This window comes from Acipenser ruthenus, chromosome 24, assembly GCF_902713425.1.
Source record: "Acipenser ruthenus chromosome 24, fAciRut3.2 maternal haplotype, whole genome shotgun sequence".
Taxonomy (NCBI): domain Eukaryota; kingdom Metazoa; phylum Chordata; class Actinopteri; order Acipenseriformes; family Acipenseridae; genus Acipenser; species Acipenser ruthenus.
Genome location: NC_081212.1, coordinates 20,895,436 through 20,912,311, shown reverse-complemented (window position 1 = coordinate 20,912,311; position 16,876 = coordinate 20,895,436). Strand labels below are relative to the sequence as shown.

General features: G+C 37.3%; 2 protein-coding genes across 5 annotated transcripts in view; both read left to right on the top strand.

The window, feature by feature from the left end:
• The window catches only part of LOC131700570 (high affinity cAMP-specific and IBMX-insensitive 3',5'-cyclic phosphodiesterase 8A-like), a 67,751-nt gene extending 65,424 nt beyond the window's left edge, over window positions 1–2,327 (top strand). For all 4 annotated transcript variants that reach the window (XM_058998645.1, XM_058998644.1, XM_058998643.1 and 1 more), the window contains one exon: window positions 795–2,327. In XM_058998645.1, the coding sequence (XP_058854628.1) occupies window positions 795–901 (107 nt within the window). In that variant the 3' untranslated portion in view covers window positions 902–2,327. The remainder of the gene's footprint in view (window positions 1–794) is intronic.
• Window positions 2,328–14,587: 12,260 nt separating this feature from the next.
• Window positions 14,588–15,823, top strand: LOC117429747 (beta-1,3-galactosyl-O-glycosyl-glycoprotein beta-1,6-N-acetylglucosaminyltransferase 3-like). Its single transcript, XM_058999175.1, has one exon. The coding sequence runs from the start codon at window positions 14,588–14,590 to the stop codon at window positions 15,797–15,799; it is 1,212 nt and encodes a 403-aa protein (XP_058855158.1). The 3' UTR covers window positions 15,800–15,823.
• Window positions 15,824–16,876: the final 1,053 nt, after the last annotated feature.

Sequence of the window (16,876 nt, the reverse complement as noted above, 5' to 3'; positions counted from 1 at the left end):
TTCCTGCTGATACCAGCCCCCTTTCAGTGCTGAACTTTATGACCATGTGACTAAGTAAATAATGCACTACTGTTCTGCAGTATACCAGATGTGTGTTGCCCTTAATAAAATGTTTTGGTTACAGAAGCATCCTTTTACTACGCTCCACTGTTCACTCCCTATGCTATATGATGATCCTTGTTAATTGTCAGTTTTCACTCTCTAATGAAAATATGAAAGAGAAAACACATAATGCTTAAGTTTAGTTAATTACTGCAATTTAAAAACTTAACAATGCAATAAGATATATGTAGATACTTTAGTTTTTATACCAGACACAAGGAGCACAATTAAAGCTCTTTTAAAAATGTCTGCTCTAGTGCACTGACAGTGTAAAGATTATACTGCCCACATTGTCAAACAGGTAACACAGCAATAATGATCCATGATGTAGTACAGAACAGAAAAGCCAGAGCACTTTTTTTGTGTTTTTTTTTTTTTTTTTTAATCTGTCTTCCTGCATTGATTTAGAGGACAGATCTCAAACCACAGTGCACTAGAGCGGCCATTTTGAAAAGAGCTTTGAAACAGACTTTAAAGTTGTAACTGTAAAAAGTTGCCAGGATGTTAATTAAAATAAAAAATTACAGGTACATTGTTTAAACAGTTGTAGCAACACGTGGGGACGTATAACGCTATATTTTTCGGAACCTGCTATCAATAATAATAAATAGTTTTAAGTTCACATTTCAGTTTGAATGCATCACTGTTTGACATCAGCTCTCGTTAGTAAATATCTTTGTTTTGTCGTTTAGAATTTGCAGACCTGCCCAACCTAATGCAACACCTGGATAACAACTTCAAGTACTGGAAAGAACTGGATGAAAAGAAGCTGCGGAGTCTTCGACCTCCACCTGAATAACCAACCAGGCCCCTCCGACTACACATTCATTAACATGATGGGTGGCCACCAGAGACCTCCCTTGTTCATGAAGATACAGACTGTTTCTGTTATGGCAATATCACAGTGAGACCAGACCAGGTGTACCTTAAAACTATAGACTTATCATTAACTACATAAAAACGTTTTTAAAAAACAAAACAAAAACAAAAGCAGCGTTTGCAACTGGTTCCTGCGGACTGTGACAATCCTAAAGATTTTATGGTTCAGGTGACATGGGATTCCTACTGTGTATACCTGACGCAGTATCGCCGGGCAAGCACGCCAGGTGGAAAAACAAACAGACAGAAACAAGTGTCCTGAAACAGGTTTCAAGACAGTAATGATGAAGGAATGGAGGAAATTGTTGTTTATGGGACTGCTGTGGCCTGATACAAGGCTAGGACGACACAGTTTGTAGAAATTACACTGAAAGAAGCCATGAGTACTGTGTACATACTGTACGTGTTAAGTTCACATAATTAGGTTTGCACTTTTTAAAGGTGCAGACACTTCTAAACTTGTGCTACACTCCATCTTCATTTTAAACTTCTCTGTTCTCACTGTTTCTCATAAACAAGTCTACTGAACCACATCTCCCAAGTCCCAAAGGAGCAGTTGGGTGCAGTCTGCGAAGATGGGCAATTGTATAAAAGAAGGAGCTTTTTAAGCATTCCAAACTTGATCATTAGCATTTATGATTTAGACTTTTATTGATTTTATTTATTTTGTTAGATGTTTAATATTTTCTATGAATTTATAAAAACTGAAGAAAAAAAGCCAAAGCTGACTTTTAAAAGCATTACAGTTTTACACGAGTCATATCCATACATACACATTTTATTGATGTATAGACCTTTTATTTTCATAATGCAAATACTAAATGACACCTTTCTATTGCACTGTAAGAATAGATGTGTATGTTTTAATATTTTGTCCATTACTTGGGATGATATCATTAGGAATAAGCTGTTTCCTCCTAAGGGAATGGAAAATGTATGCATACACACTGAAGCTGTGATTATCCCAGCCATGCACCTTTTGGGTAACATTGTAACCTTCCCAGGTCTCAAAAACAGGAGAACTAACTGTAAAACATCCTTGGAATTCAAAGAGTTTTCTCCCCAGATATTTTGTATCAGATATCCTACTGAAAGACTGCCTTATTTTATACAATATTTATACAATACACCCGCAGTGTAAATTAAAGGAATATTTGGATTTTTTTTTTTAACCATTTAGAGAAAAAAAAATACTATTTAATGAATCTCAAAATTTTTATAGTCTATATATTTTCCACTAAAGAGAGGGGAAAAAGTGAACACAAGATGTTTGTAAAGATGTTTGACTAAAACATTGGAAGGGCATTTAAGATACACAACTTAAAATAAACATATGTATATTTTCAGGTGTTTCAGAATGAAAAGGAGTCTATTGGTACAACACAGACGTGCTCAAATTTGTTGGTACCCCTCCACAAAAAACAAAGAATGCACAATTTTCTCTGAAATAACTTGAAACTGACAAAAGTAATTGGCATCCACCATTGTTTATTCCATATTTAATAGAAATCAGACTTTGCTTTTGTTTTTTTATTCAACATAATATTGTAAATAAGAAAACAAATGAAAATGGCATGGACAAAAATGATGGGACCGCTAACCTAATATTTTGTTGCACAACCTTTAGAGACAATCACTGCAATCAAACGTTTTCTGTAGCTCTCAATGAGACTTCTGCACCTGTTAACAGGTAGTTTGGCCCACTTTTCCTGAGCAAACTGCTCCAGCTGTCTCAGGCTTGATGGGTGCCTTCTCCAGACTGCAAGTTTCAGCTCTTTCCATAGATGTTCGATAGGATTCAGATCAGGACTCATAGAAGGCCACTTCAGAATAGTCCAATGTTTTGTTCTTATCCATTCTTGGGTGCTTTTAGCTGTGTGTTTTGGGTCATTATCCTGTTGGAGGACCTATGACCTGCGACTGAGACAGAGCTTTCTGACACTGGGCAGTACGTTTCGCTCCAGAATGCCTTGATAGTCTTGAGATTTCATTGTGCCTTGCACAGATTCAAGGCATCCTGTGCCAGGCGCAGCAAAGCAGCCCCAAAACATAACGAGCCTCCTCCATGTTTCACTGTAGGTATTGTGTTCTTTTCTTTGAAAGCTTCATTTTTTCATCTGTGAACATAGAGCTGATGTGACTTGCCAAAAAGCTCCAGTTTTGACTCATCTGTCCAAAGGACATTCTCCCAGAAGGATTGTGGCTTGTCAATATGCATTTCAGCAAATTCCAGTCTGGCTTTTTTATGTTTTTCTTCCAAAGTGGAGTCCTCCTGGGTCTTCTTCCATGGAGCCCACTTTCGCTCAAAAAGCGACAGATGGTGCGATCAGAAACTGACGTACCTTCACCTTGGAGTTCAGCTTGTATCTCTTTGGCAGTTATCCTTGGTTCTTTTTCTACCATTCGCACTATCCTTCTGTTCACTCTGGGGTCGATTTTCCTCTTGTGGCCGTGCCCAGGGAGGTTGGCTACAGTTCCATGGACCTTAAACTTATTAATAATATTTGCAACTGTTGTCACAGGAACATCAAGCTGCTTGGAGATGGTCTTGTAGCCTTTACCTTTACCATGCTTGTCTATTATTTTCTTTCTGATCTCCTCAGACAACTCTGTCCTTTGCTTTCTCTGGTCCATGTTCAGTGTGGTGCACACAATGATACCAAACAGCACAGTGACTACTTTTCTCCATTTAAATAGGCTGAATGACTGATTACAAGATTGGAGACGTGTGATACTAATTAAAGAAACTAATTAGTTTGAAATATCACTATAATCCAATTATTTATTACCTTTTCTAAGGGGTACCAACAAATGTGTCCAGGCCATTTTAGAATATCTTTGTAGAATAAGCAATAATTCATCTCTTTTCACAGCTTCTTTGCTTTATTCTATGACATACCAAAGGCATGCAAGTATACATGATAAAATAGCTTTTAATTTCATCACTTTTCAGGAGGAATGAAGCATTATTTCAATGAGCTGTAAGGGTACCAACAAATTTGAGCACGTCTGTATAACAGCCTTGACGTTTATTACCAATTTTGATTTTGATGATTATTCATATTTTAATTTATCTTATAATTAATAAGAATTCTTATATTTACAAGTTTAAGCATGTGTATAGTTTTTTTTTTTTTTTTTTTTTTTTAATTTATTTTTTAATTTACTGGCACCCCAACACCTTATCACTTATTTCAAACTAACTGAAAAAAACAGCTACTGCAAAGGCTAATGTCAAATTGAAAAACGTGTGCTGTTAACACTGGTGTCATCTTCACTCACAGTGTGGGCCCATTCAATGGTATTTGGGGTTTTTACAGAAATCCACATTTTGTTGACACCTGAGCATAAAATGAATGAATATGCCAACTTTGGAATATACATACCTGATTGTAAGCCTGTCAGTACACTTCACAAAAGCTCGTTTCAGCAGTAAAATGACAAACAATACACCTGTATTTTAAAGAAAAAACAACATAACATGGTTCTGGTTTTGAGTTGAATCATCAGATACTCTATTTAGTAATGGATTGAGGTTCTGTCATTTAGATTTTCCCTAAACGTTTTCAATGTGGACTTGTGGACACTTTAAATAACTCCTAAACACTACAGACGTGTTACACTGGCCCAGTCTTGGGTATGCTTCCATATGTCTTTTTTCATGTTACTTCATGCAGAAAGACTTAAATACAAAAAATCGACAGATTCCTGGATTTACTATATTACTAGAAAAATGACAGCGGTACAGAAGGCAGCGAATGAAGACACCAAGCACTGCAAACTGGAATTGGTAGTCAAAGACTTTGCATTGTCACCATTTTCACCATTTCATAAGCAAAACATCTATGAAGAGGATTTGAAAACGATGCAGAAATGAACAGCAGGTACAGGTTAATAAGAGGTTATCTACAGCAGTGACGCATCAGCAGTCACAATCTAATCTTCAATGGTAATGCAATGCTTCCTGTTCCAATGGGAAATGGTAGCAAAAACACAATAATGAACTACTGGCAGAATAGTACCACATGGTACTGGAATGAACCAATACACACTGGTAAGCCCTCGCAGTACCACTATCAGGACCCTGTGCTATACGTGTTCCAACTCCATTTGTTGCCATGGTCTGTGATACTGTAGTTTGTTTCGCTAATAGATTGCAAAGGTTTCTTCAGGGAAACCGACTGGTACTTTAATTAAGTAATGGTTTGGTAAGGGAGAATTTAGTCCTTTGCAGACACCAATTGTTTGGGTATGAATTGGAATTTAAGTAATCTTTGAAAATATTTATATACGGCTATGGCCAAAAGTTTAACATCACCTAGAATTTTAGGATCGAGACAATAAAAAAAATAAACTATACTCGAACATAATTTAGATATTTTATTTAACATCATGTAATCAAAGAAACTACAAAAGGATATCTCAGAAGTCCACTGGAAGTCATAAAAGCAGTACAGTATTTCTTGTTAGATTTCGAAATGTCACATTTTTCATTAAGTATATGGGAAACTACAAAGCGGTATGTAAATCAATATGTTAACGGAACATTATTAGCAGATTTCATTCGACTTTATAAAGCAAAATTAATTAATTATGTAGGGTAATAGAAACATTTTGGCCATAGCTGATCTTCATTTGGATAAATAATATTTATTGGCGGGCATCCCGCCTTTGGGGGGACATAAAATACGAGGTTACAGGGAAAACCCCAATGTAAGTTTAACGTGGTAAATCTGAATTGCCAGTTGTCTCCCATACTTACTATGGACTATACATTTGCCACACTTCTCTGAGTTTTACCTTGCTTTACCTCGACTCACTAAAAAGTTTAAATCAAATCCCATAATACTATTAGCAGCTTTGTATACATTAAAAAAAAAAATACTTTTAGTGAAATGCACCTGAAATTGGGTCTATTAGATTTCGTTAGAAACTTTAGAAGACTGGTTGCAAAGTATTTTAAGCCTTATGTAGGATTGTGGGAATTACTACCCAAGCTACTGTACTGTGTGCCAACACCTCCCAGCTCAAACAGACTGGGAAGAATTATTAATCATTTCTCTCTAACATTTTTAAGCTGCAAAAATATATATAAGTATGATACCACAGCAATGCATTTCATTGAGGGTGTTATACACTTCAGGTAAAATATTACAAATACAGTACACAGATTGTTATGTTTATTGTGTTAAAAAGTGATGCCATAAAGTACCTGCATCCAGCAGAGTGGCCACTTCCTGGTGAATGCAGTGGGGTTAGTGAGTAACCCTGAAAGAGTGCTTGCTTTTCAGCCCTGTCTCAGTTTCACACCACAATCATCTTCTTGTGATCGCATATTCTGTTTTGAAATGCACGGAAACGGCAGTTAATGCGACAAAGAAAACAATACAATTACTGATTCGGTTTTTTATCTTTCATTCTGATGAGATGTCAGCCCCTTGACATACTGCACTTCACTGAAACTGCCTCAGTCTGGACAATTTCATTGTTCTATATTTTCTGCACAAATTATTGAGAGAGGCTTGACCATTGCAAGACTCATTTCATTTGTTTTATTATTATTACTACGTCTAGTGCTTTAGCTGTTACCATTTCATGCAAGTATTGCTTTGTATTACCAGTTTTCATCTTGCATGTACTATCCTCTATCCTCTTGCCATAAGAAATAAATACCCCCCCCCCCCCCCTTTTCTGGACATAGAGAATAACTGTAACCCATGCTCCCAGCTCATACTGTACCATTGAATCACTGAATAATCCATGTTGGCCTTCTTTGCACTGTACCTTCTCAAGTGTAATGATTTTTTGTAGTGAGGTGAATTGGACACATATCCACATCTGTAACTTAAACAAGAAGGGTGTTAACATGGCAAATCACATCAAAGTGTCTTTGCAAATGGTAATGCACATAGAGCTATTTAGAAAAATCATACACAGTGTGCTGCGCATTCAGCTCACACACATAACAAAGTGGTTGGAAATAACAACTGACAGCTACCCTAAGAAAGTATTAAAGAAACAAACAGATGACCAGCTAATATAGACCCAAGTCACAAAATGGTACCATGTCCACAAATGGCATTTTGTTCTTTGCAGTTAACACTTTTTATTTTACTGTTATGGGGTAGCCTTGAAAATGACAGTAGGTAAGCACCCCACCCCCAGCTTTGAATACTATGTTACCAGGCTCTATAATTAATGTGAAGCAGATAGGCAAAGAAACAGATGAATCTGTTTGGCTCCTGGAATGTCTTCTCATAGATCTGCGAGACTGTCTCAGGTCAGCGGCTGCCTGAAGAGCGTTCCAGCTCTCTTTTTTGGGACCTGTGTGGTCTTTGTATGCGACTGCCAGAGTGGAGGGTGTTTTACTGGCAAAGCTGTCGAAAAACAGTTCCCTTTGTAAATAACTGTGATCCAAGCCCAAGAACATGTTGTGTCTGCCACCATATAAAAAGACCTCCCACTCTTATGTACATGAAGAAGCCTTGACTGTAGGGAGGAATCACAGTGTTATCATTCGATGGCTAGGAGCATAATCTCAGACCTTTGACCTTAAAAGATTTTCTTGTCTGTATATATATACACAAAGTAGTGCAGAAATATTCCACCCAAAGGCATGAAATTCCACAGGAGTTTGTTTGGCGCTTGGGAGAACTACATTCCTTTTTTTCCCCTTGTAGGTCAATGGTTTATATTTGTGCAACACACGGTACCTTTCTGTCAGCTAGGAACAGTTTGTTCAGTCAACAGTGATGGCCAGCCTCTGTTTATTTTTTTGGTTTGATCATCTAAAGTCTTCCTTCAATATTTGCCATCTGCTGTGTGATTAGTCCGCACCAAGCTAGTTTGTTTAAATGTTAACATTTCATGATGAAAAGAAAAATGAAGAAAAATGAAATGTACTTGCAAGTTGTTTTTACTGCAGAACGGTAATCAGTGACAGCATGGTTTCTTGGTTGGAATGGGAGACTTTCATATTTGACTAGAAAGAAGCTTTTGATGTTTCATTCAAATGACATGCATAAACATCATGTTGCATTTCTGTCATCGACGTTTCCTGACTAGAAATGTCTGAACTCAACCCAAGCTTTATGAAGTCCTTTAAACAGAACTTAGTTTTATTAGGACGTAATAACAGATTTATATTTTGGATTTAAAAAAAGAATAAAAAAATCTTTCCTCTAACTATGCCTGCCCAACTTGATGACAGATTTCATGAGAATGCATGTAAAGCTGAAACCACAGGGGAGGTTGGGGATGCTAAATGGTAACAGTAACCCTAAAACTCTTGAAATGTTAGTATCCAGCCCCTAGTTTAAAGAGCATTATCAATATGTTATTGCCCTTAAGCTTATAGAAATATAGTTCTATTAAAAATGTGGTTTCTAAAACAGAAGAAAATTTTAATAAATGCAAGTCCATGGCAACTGGTTCCATGTGACCATGTGCCTAACCAATGCCAAATGGTTCTTTATTTGACCCCTCCAAAAAAGCCAAACATAAATCCAAGGTATAAATATACAAAAGACAGGTCTGCAGCACACTGGGGAAATGCCTGGTGAATGTGCTATGCCTGGTAGCATGGCAATGCTTAGTTACTGGCCACCTATATCCACCCTTCTCCTGTACTGCTTAAGACAAAACAAACACCCATGAAACATGTTATCAGATTGATTCACTGTGTGTGAAAATTCAAATTCTGCCCCCATAGAGATATAGCAAGGGAAATCAAAGTGAAGCGGTGTAGAAAGCAAACAATTGTCACCCTTTCTAAAACAGATCAGCTAAGGTCTCTGGAAGAGCAGTGAAAGAGTTTCTTTAATGTCCGAGGTTAATTACCACTGGCTTTGGCTGCCTCACTTTTCCTCTTCCTTTCAACCACTCATGGCACGACAACTCTATTATCAGTTCCCCAAAACCTTGCTCGTCTATGGCTGTGCAGGGCCTCAAGACACACCCTGGTGTTGAAGAGAAAGGATTCCCCAGGTCTGATGAAAAAACAATGAGCTCACGCAAGGAAAGAACATGACTAATCATGGCTTTTCCATTTCTTCACGCCTTTCTTAGACTTCATAAACATGGCTGTAAAATGGGGTGCAATTTACAAGATCACAATGTTAATTACACAGGGCTTTTTATTTTGCACAGCAAGGCCTTTTTACAGAACTACTTTAGAAGAAAATACTTTGATTACATTTATCATGTTTGTTAATATACTGTGCACTACCCTCCAAAACCCTATATCCCAACATGTATTGCATTGAGCTAAATAGATCATTTCACATTGTTTCTAGAATTCTCAGTGGTTATGTCTATGAATGTATGTATGTATGTATGTATGTATGACTATAATTACTTCTAGTCATAACAAGCAGTAGACACTTGGGTAATAGACATCATATCAGGGCCCCAGTTATCACCTTGGTGTGACATTCCACAAAAAGCTGGGAATTAACTTCACTACAGCCATACATGAATGAAGTAATTTGATAACTGGATGATGATTTGTTTAGTACACTGCATCTAAAAGGATAGATTACCAATGCTGTCAGTTCTTCTTTCATCTCTCATATTTACTACTACTTAATTGTCCTGCGCTTGAGCCAGCTGCTGCAAATGTGTCAACCTGTTCCCCCATTAACAAAGAACAGAGCTCAGGGATGTGCTGCACATCTGTCCCACTACAGCAGGACATATATATCTAAGGCATGTCCTACAACATGACCAGTCCTATTCAGTTCTTGTCACCTTAAACTTGCAGTGTCAGGTGTCCCGAAGTGACTCACCTGGCAGAAGCGCAGGGTGAGTCATACAGCACAGGTTTGTGTCTTGGCTGTGTGAAGTCACCGGTCTTTGCTGGGGACTCCGAAGGGAGTGTCACATTGGCTCTGGCACTCTTGTGGGTTAGGGTGGCAAAGCTGGCAAAGACTGTTTCTCCTCATCGCGCCACACTGCGAACCCTGCTGACCAGGCACCCAGTAAGCTCCAAGGCAGACACTGCAGGGCTAGCCTTTGTCCTCTAGGTAGTTCACTGACATCTGATCTCTAGTTCCTGGGTGTAAAAAGAAGCTGGCTCGGTCGTGGGATTGGAGGACGCCCACGGACCCTTCAATGAGGAGAAATGCGATTGGGCACACAATTAAAAAAAAATGATAAAATAAAAAATAAAAATAAAAAACTGCAGTGTCCCACAATCACACACAATATTACACTACAATAGAATTCAATGATCTGTTGACTGCTTCGTCACTCATTTTTCATTGTGTGGCCAGGCTTCTGTGAAGCCGCTGAGAAGACAAGCTTTTTGGACTGTTTGCATAACTTACAGGTAGTTTTTTTGTTTTGTTTTAGTTACACTATTAAGATTACAGAGGTGTATAAGACTTCTATAGACGACTAGAGGTGGTGTTGTCAAAATGTGGTTATGAGACCAGTCTTGTAACACTCAACCTCTAAAAGAGGTAAAGAAAACGCACAGTGTGGATAAAAGGGGCGCTATGCAAATAGTGCAGACTACAAAAGAAACAAAAGCCTGCGTCACTGGAAACCTAATTGCACTGCTAATCTGCAAGTGTGTGTAGGAGGAATAAAGTAGGTGGGCTGAAAACAGTATGTTAATTGACAGTTCTTTCGCTGTGAAGAAAACAGGTCCTTAATCGGACTCCTCAAACACCATAATATAATTCTAGTGACCCCAGTGGAAGAGAGGGGACTAGCACCTTCGGCTTAGATAAAATAGTGGCGGGGTCACAGTATGTCTGTGACCCCTGACCTTTGCCCTCCAGAGGTCAGTAGCTCGCTGACATCCGCACTCAAGTTCTTGGGTGTAAAAGAGGAAGCTGTGTGGAGAATTGCCTTTAAAAACAGTTGTACCCTAGCAATTTGTGTTCTAAAGTTCTGCACATTGGTTAAAATAATCCTGTTTCCTTGTTACAAATAGGGGGACCCCTAGACCATGACATACTGACGTTTGTGACCCCAAAATTATGTTTCCATCAGGCACCCATTTAAATTGATATGAACCAAACAAAACCAGAATCTCTACTTATACACCCATTACTAGACAAAACAAAGATGATCTTCACTTGCCTTATAAAGAGACTGAAGTCTGTTTTATCTGGTTTTACCATGAAAGTCACAAACTATGACCATGAACGTCATTCAGTGTGGCAGGAACAATAGGACATAAAAAAGACATTCCTCAAGAAACTCCTACAATGTGAATGTTCAGTTTGTGACGTAACAACCTTCTTAAATATGTATTCTCCAAAGCCTGCACTATCAGTATTATCAATATATGAATAGTGATTACAGGTATTTAAACAGTGCTAGGGTGTAACCGCCTGGCAGTTGGATATTTAGCCCCAGTTCCTCATTCACACTGTAGTTGACAAAGTAGCAGATTTTTTTTTGTCTTGCTCAATAAATATATTGGTATCATTTAAAAAAGACAATCACTTCCTCTTTCAAGTAAAACTAAAATATTGAATAAGAAAGCTGAAATCTTTGCAAAAATACTAAATATTTTAATGAGCAAGCTGCAACACAGGTGCAGGGGTGACCCAAATGTTATCCATTGACAACCAATACAAAATTGTTCATGGCAAGTCTGTTGTCCCTTTTATCCACATATTCTATAATTTTCTATTCTATTTTGCTGGTGTAGGGCTTTGGAAACAATACCTCTTTCACAGTACCTTCAAACCGTTACTACCTTTTAAACAGTACAGTGGTGTTTTTAATCTATTTTATTGAGCATTTAAAGTGAAAGAAACAGTGCTGTTACTTATAGAACACTGTTGAAACCTGATCAGTGTTCCTTGTCTTTTTTATTCCACCCCTGAGCTATTTTTAAAAAGATTGACCCTGGTCATTTGTATTGACCCTAGTCATTCATATTGAGCCTAGTCATTTGTATTGATCCTAGTCATTTTGCTTTTAATGGGCTAGATTTGTGGTAACCCTACATCCATGTTACAGCTTGCACATCTTTTTTTTTTTTTAAATCTATTTTTGTATAGAAGGCGATTATTTACTCTGAGGCAACTAGATGTTTAGTAATCACTATATGTGGGGCAAACAATGCAATCAAAATGACAATTCTGTTAGCCGGATAGCAAACAAGGAACAGGGAAATAAGTAACTAACTTAGGTGGTTAGGGTGTCGTGGCACATTTATGATATCAGAAAACATAACCACTCCCTTATCGGGTTATTTCTTGATATATACCATTTCTGATAATTATTTTGCTACTTTAAGTACAATTATTGATATCAACAATGAAATTGCTATTTATTTATTTTTTAGCAAAACTGTAATGGTTGATATAAATAACTGAAAATGCAATGTTTATTTTGCCATAATGCATTGATATAGCACAATAACGAACATACAGCCAAGACTGAATCATTTAAACACAATGGCTGATAAAGCAGCTGGCCGCATTTTTGAAAAATTTTGTTGAAGTGGTTCCAAAATGCTGCGAAGTAAATAGAAGCCTGAGACTAAACTCAAAATGTGTTTTCATCCCAGATTCATAATTACTGTTGCTCCCTTACTAATAATGGGCAGCATAAAAATGAAAAATCACATTTAATGAAAACATATTACTTTTTATTTTTACTTCTTCTAAGTCAGCTGATTCTTCTGCTGCCAGTACCTGCACAAAACAAATTCTTAATACTGTATAACAACCTATTAAAGTGAATAAAGTATTTCTCTTTCTTCAGCCCTGATGTCAAACTACTGGCAGCAGTCTTTTGGGGGTTTCTTACTGGCAGTACAATTTGTACTGGTAAGGAAACCCGAAAGAAACTGCTGCCAGTAGATTTTTTATGTGTTCCAATCACTCTGTTACATTGAATGCCCTAGTACAGTCAGTAGTATTTATGCATAGTATTTAACAACTGAAACTACACAGTACTTATCAAAGTTTACAAAGCCCTTTAAACACAATTACATATTGACAGAAATGTATTGCCAGGATATGAATGTATAACCTCAAAACCACTACAAAGTAGACATGTGCAAACCGCTTCCGACGAACCAGATACAAATATCAGGGATCCGGGTCCAGCGAGTGCTATTATGTTTTTAATAAAATAAACTGATTATTAAAGACATTAATTTCTGTCAAAAATACATTTAATAAAAAAAGGCTGCAATGTATTTATTACAGCCTTAAGGGGTTTTTAAACTTTTTTTTTATTATTATATTTATTTCCCTGGAGAATAATTTAGTCTCACTTTTATATGAAGGGATGAAAACTCAGACAGGTAATTCAAACTAGTCTCACTTTGACATGAAGGGATGATCGGATCTTCTTCAGATTTGCTTCGGTTAAAATTAATTTTCTTAACCTCAATGGGATCATTCGCAAGACAACCCCAAGCTGAACATGATAATATTTCGGCAATTTAAAAATGTAATTTAACCCCAAGCCGATGGGGTTGTATTTCGGTTTCAGATCCTAACATACACTCTGACGTGTTTGCACATGTGGTTAAAGATTTTCTTTTAATTGTAAGCTTTATGAAATTTGCAATTAACATCGGAATTGGAATTAAAACACCCGTTTCGGAACCGATTCAAAAAACCTCTTCAAATGCACATCGCTACTACAAAGGGTTTAAAACTCACCTGCTTCCAGATCACGTGCTCACATGTGAAAAGGGCCTAGTTGCCAACTGCTATTTAACCCCGGGAAATGTTTTTCACATGGCTATGTCCTATAATGAACAATAGGTGAGTTTATTTTTCTGTAAGACATTTTAAGCCGAAGGGAAATATCAAAATGTTCCTTCTGTTTTTTGAAAAAGGAGTCACATTTTAAGATTAGGTATTGATATCTGACGGATGGCTTATATTTTATGTTTAGTTATATTTTATGCTTGATTGCCTTAGATGTTTGGTAATCCATAACTTCATAAATATTAAGTTGTATTACTATAAAAATCAAATCTTAGTTATATAAAACTAACAAGTTTACTTTATCAACTGAATATTACATTTAGATGGGCATTTGCTTGTGGTTTATTTTTTATTCAAATAGACGTTTCAGCTAATGCTTCACCAGTGGACAATTCATACCAAAGACATGAGGATACAATAAGGAAATCCCACTTTGTAAATAGTATTGTTGAGCAATAGAATACAGTATTTGACAAATACACAAAGTGCTGTTAAAGGAAAGTTAGTAGGATGTATTTCCTCACTTAATGATACCACGTTTGCGTATTTTGTCTTAATCAAAACTCCATTAATTATTTGCCAGTACTTTCACTCTGGGTGTGTCTGTACGTAATACTTCCTTGTTTGCAAATGAATTATTCGGGGTATATAAGATCACACATCAGCAGAAAAAACAGTTGGACATGCCTGGAAAGTGGATTTATTGAAGGCATACATTAATTAACATACAAAGAAAAAATATATATATATTTAAATTTATCTTCCTATTTATTAAAAAAAGTTAAGAAACTACCTGCATTTTAGTAGCTATGGTAGAATGGAGAAGAATTGGGTGTGCAGCACCTTCTTGTCCAAATATGGTCTCTCGTGCATTTCTGAAGACAGCTTATTTTTTCACAATAGTTATTTTATTCATGGTCCTGCAGCTGCAATCTGGGAGGCAGCCCTGCAAGCCCACTGACATTGCAGAGAGATCAGTTCATCTGCTCAGTGGAAAGAATGAGGATTTCCTCAGTAACTGCTCCAGAATCATCAAAGGGGACGTGGAAGCCATTGAGCAGACACTCTTGAGCCAATTACTTATTGCAAATAAGAAAAAGCCTTTAACTGAGAATGACTATTTGGACATGACGGTGGATTGTCCTGCCTTTGTAAAAAACAGAAGATTCCTTACCTTCCCACTAAGCCAGGAGGAAACAGACTTCCCAATCGCCTACTCCCTTGTGGTGCATGAGAAAATCGAGATGTTTGAAAGGCTTCTGAGGGCCATTTACAATCCCCAGAATGTATACTGTGTCCATGTAGACCAGAAGTCTCCAGAGAACTTCACCAAGGCTGTGAGAGCCATCGTGTCCTGCTTACCAAATGTCTTTGTGGCCAGTAAGCTGGAGAAAGTGGTCTATGCTTCTTGGTCACGGGTGCAGGCTGATCTGAACTGTATGAAGGATCTTCTTGCAACAGGTGTCCAATGGAGGTATCTTCTGAACACCTGCGGGACTGACTTTCCTATCAAGACCAATGCTGAGATAGTCCGATCCCTCAAAGTGCTGAACGGCAAGAATAGCTTAGAGTCTGAAACTACCTCAGAGCATAAGAAAACCCGTTGGATGTACCACTACGAGGTCACGGATTCCATAAGCAGGACTGATACAAAGAAGAGCCCACCTCCTATTAGCTCACCAATGTTCTCAGGCAATGCTTACTTTGTTGTCTCCAGGGAGTTTGTGGAGTACCTGTTTGAAAACCCTGATGCACAGAAGCTTATTGAATGGGAAAAGGATACCTACAGCCCTGATGAGCACCTCTGGGCCACTCTCCAAAGAATGCCTGGGGTACCGGGCTCCAACCCACCAAATGAAAAATTCCATGCCTCAGATATGAGCTCCATTGCCCGGCTAGTGAAATGGTCGTACTTGGAAGGGGATGTCAGTAAAGGGGCTCCCTATCCACGCTGCACTGGGATTCATCAAAGAGCAGTTTGCGTCTACGCCTCTGGTGATCTTCAGTGGATGCTCAGACAACATCATCTCTTTGCCAATAAATTTGACCCTGAAGTGGATGACATTGCAATCCAATGTCTTGAAGAGCATCTTAGGCACAAGGCTATTTATGGAGCACGGTTCTAGACACTGAGTTTGATGACCGTAGGAAGATACCAACCACACAAGAACTCTCAAATTGTGTTGTAGTAAAATGAAAATGTAACCTGTTTTTAAATTGTATTACATGGACTTTAAAGGAGGTATTTGTTATTTTTATATATTGTTTATGTATCTAATATTGGTAAAATCACATGCTAAAACTTTTTTTGTGTGTGGTTTATTACCTTGACCAACTAGACTAGTGGCTAAAATGTTGTTATACCCTTTTATGTTTAAAGGAAATGTTGTTGGCTCATATTAGGTATGTTATGTATTACTAGCATAGTTGAAAGGTATATATTTTTATTCTTAAATACATTGTTGTTTCTGTATCTTCACATACTTTGACATTACCAGGAAGCTGTACTTTACATAAGGATGTTTTTTGACAGCTTAAAAATGACTTGCAAATGACTACTGTTGTATCTACAAATTAACAGCTGATCTTTTTCTTTTCTGATGATCTTTTTATAAATAACAGGATGCAAGCAAGAAACAAATATATTAATCATTCATGTGAAGGACCTATTCACAAGGTTGTGCCACATATTGCTACATATTTATAGAGAATTGCAACATTAAGTACATTTCATCTCCCTGGACCAAGATCCTATCAGAATACAGAGCTGTCATGTGAAAGTGAGGTCTTATCACCTCATTTCAAGTTACAGAAATGCCATTAGTTCACAGCTAACTTTCTCTTATTTGATTTATCACTAGTGGGAACAAGATACTAGATAAAGCCCAACAGACCTTTTGTAAAAGGGTGAGTTTTGTTTTATCTTGATAAATAAAGTTCTTTCATTTTCCAGTGTTGTAAAGAGGGTGCAGATTAAACAAAGCTTGTTTGTTTTAGCACTGTATGCAAAATCAAATACTAGTAAACATAAAAATTGAAGTACACACTTCAACTGTAAAACCTAGCCTATAAAAACAATAAAATTGCTAAGAGTGTTACCTATTGTGAAGCTAAGGGGTGCTTTAGATAAGATTTCTCTATGGCTAACATCAATAGACAACACATTTGCCTCCAAAGGCTCAATTCAATATAGTTTTATTAAA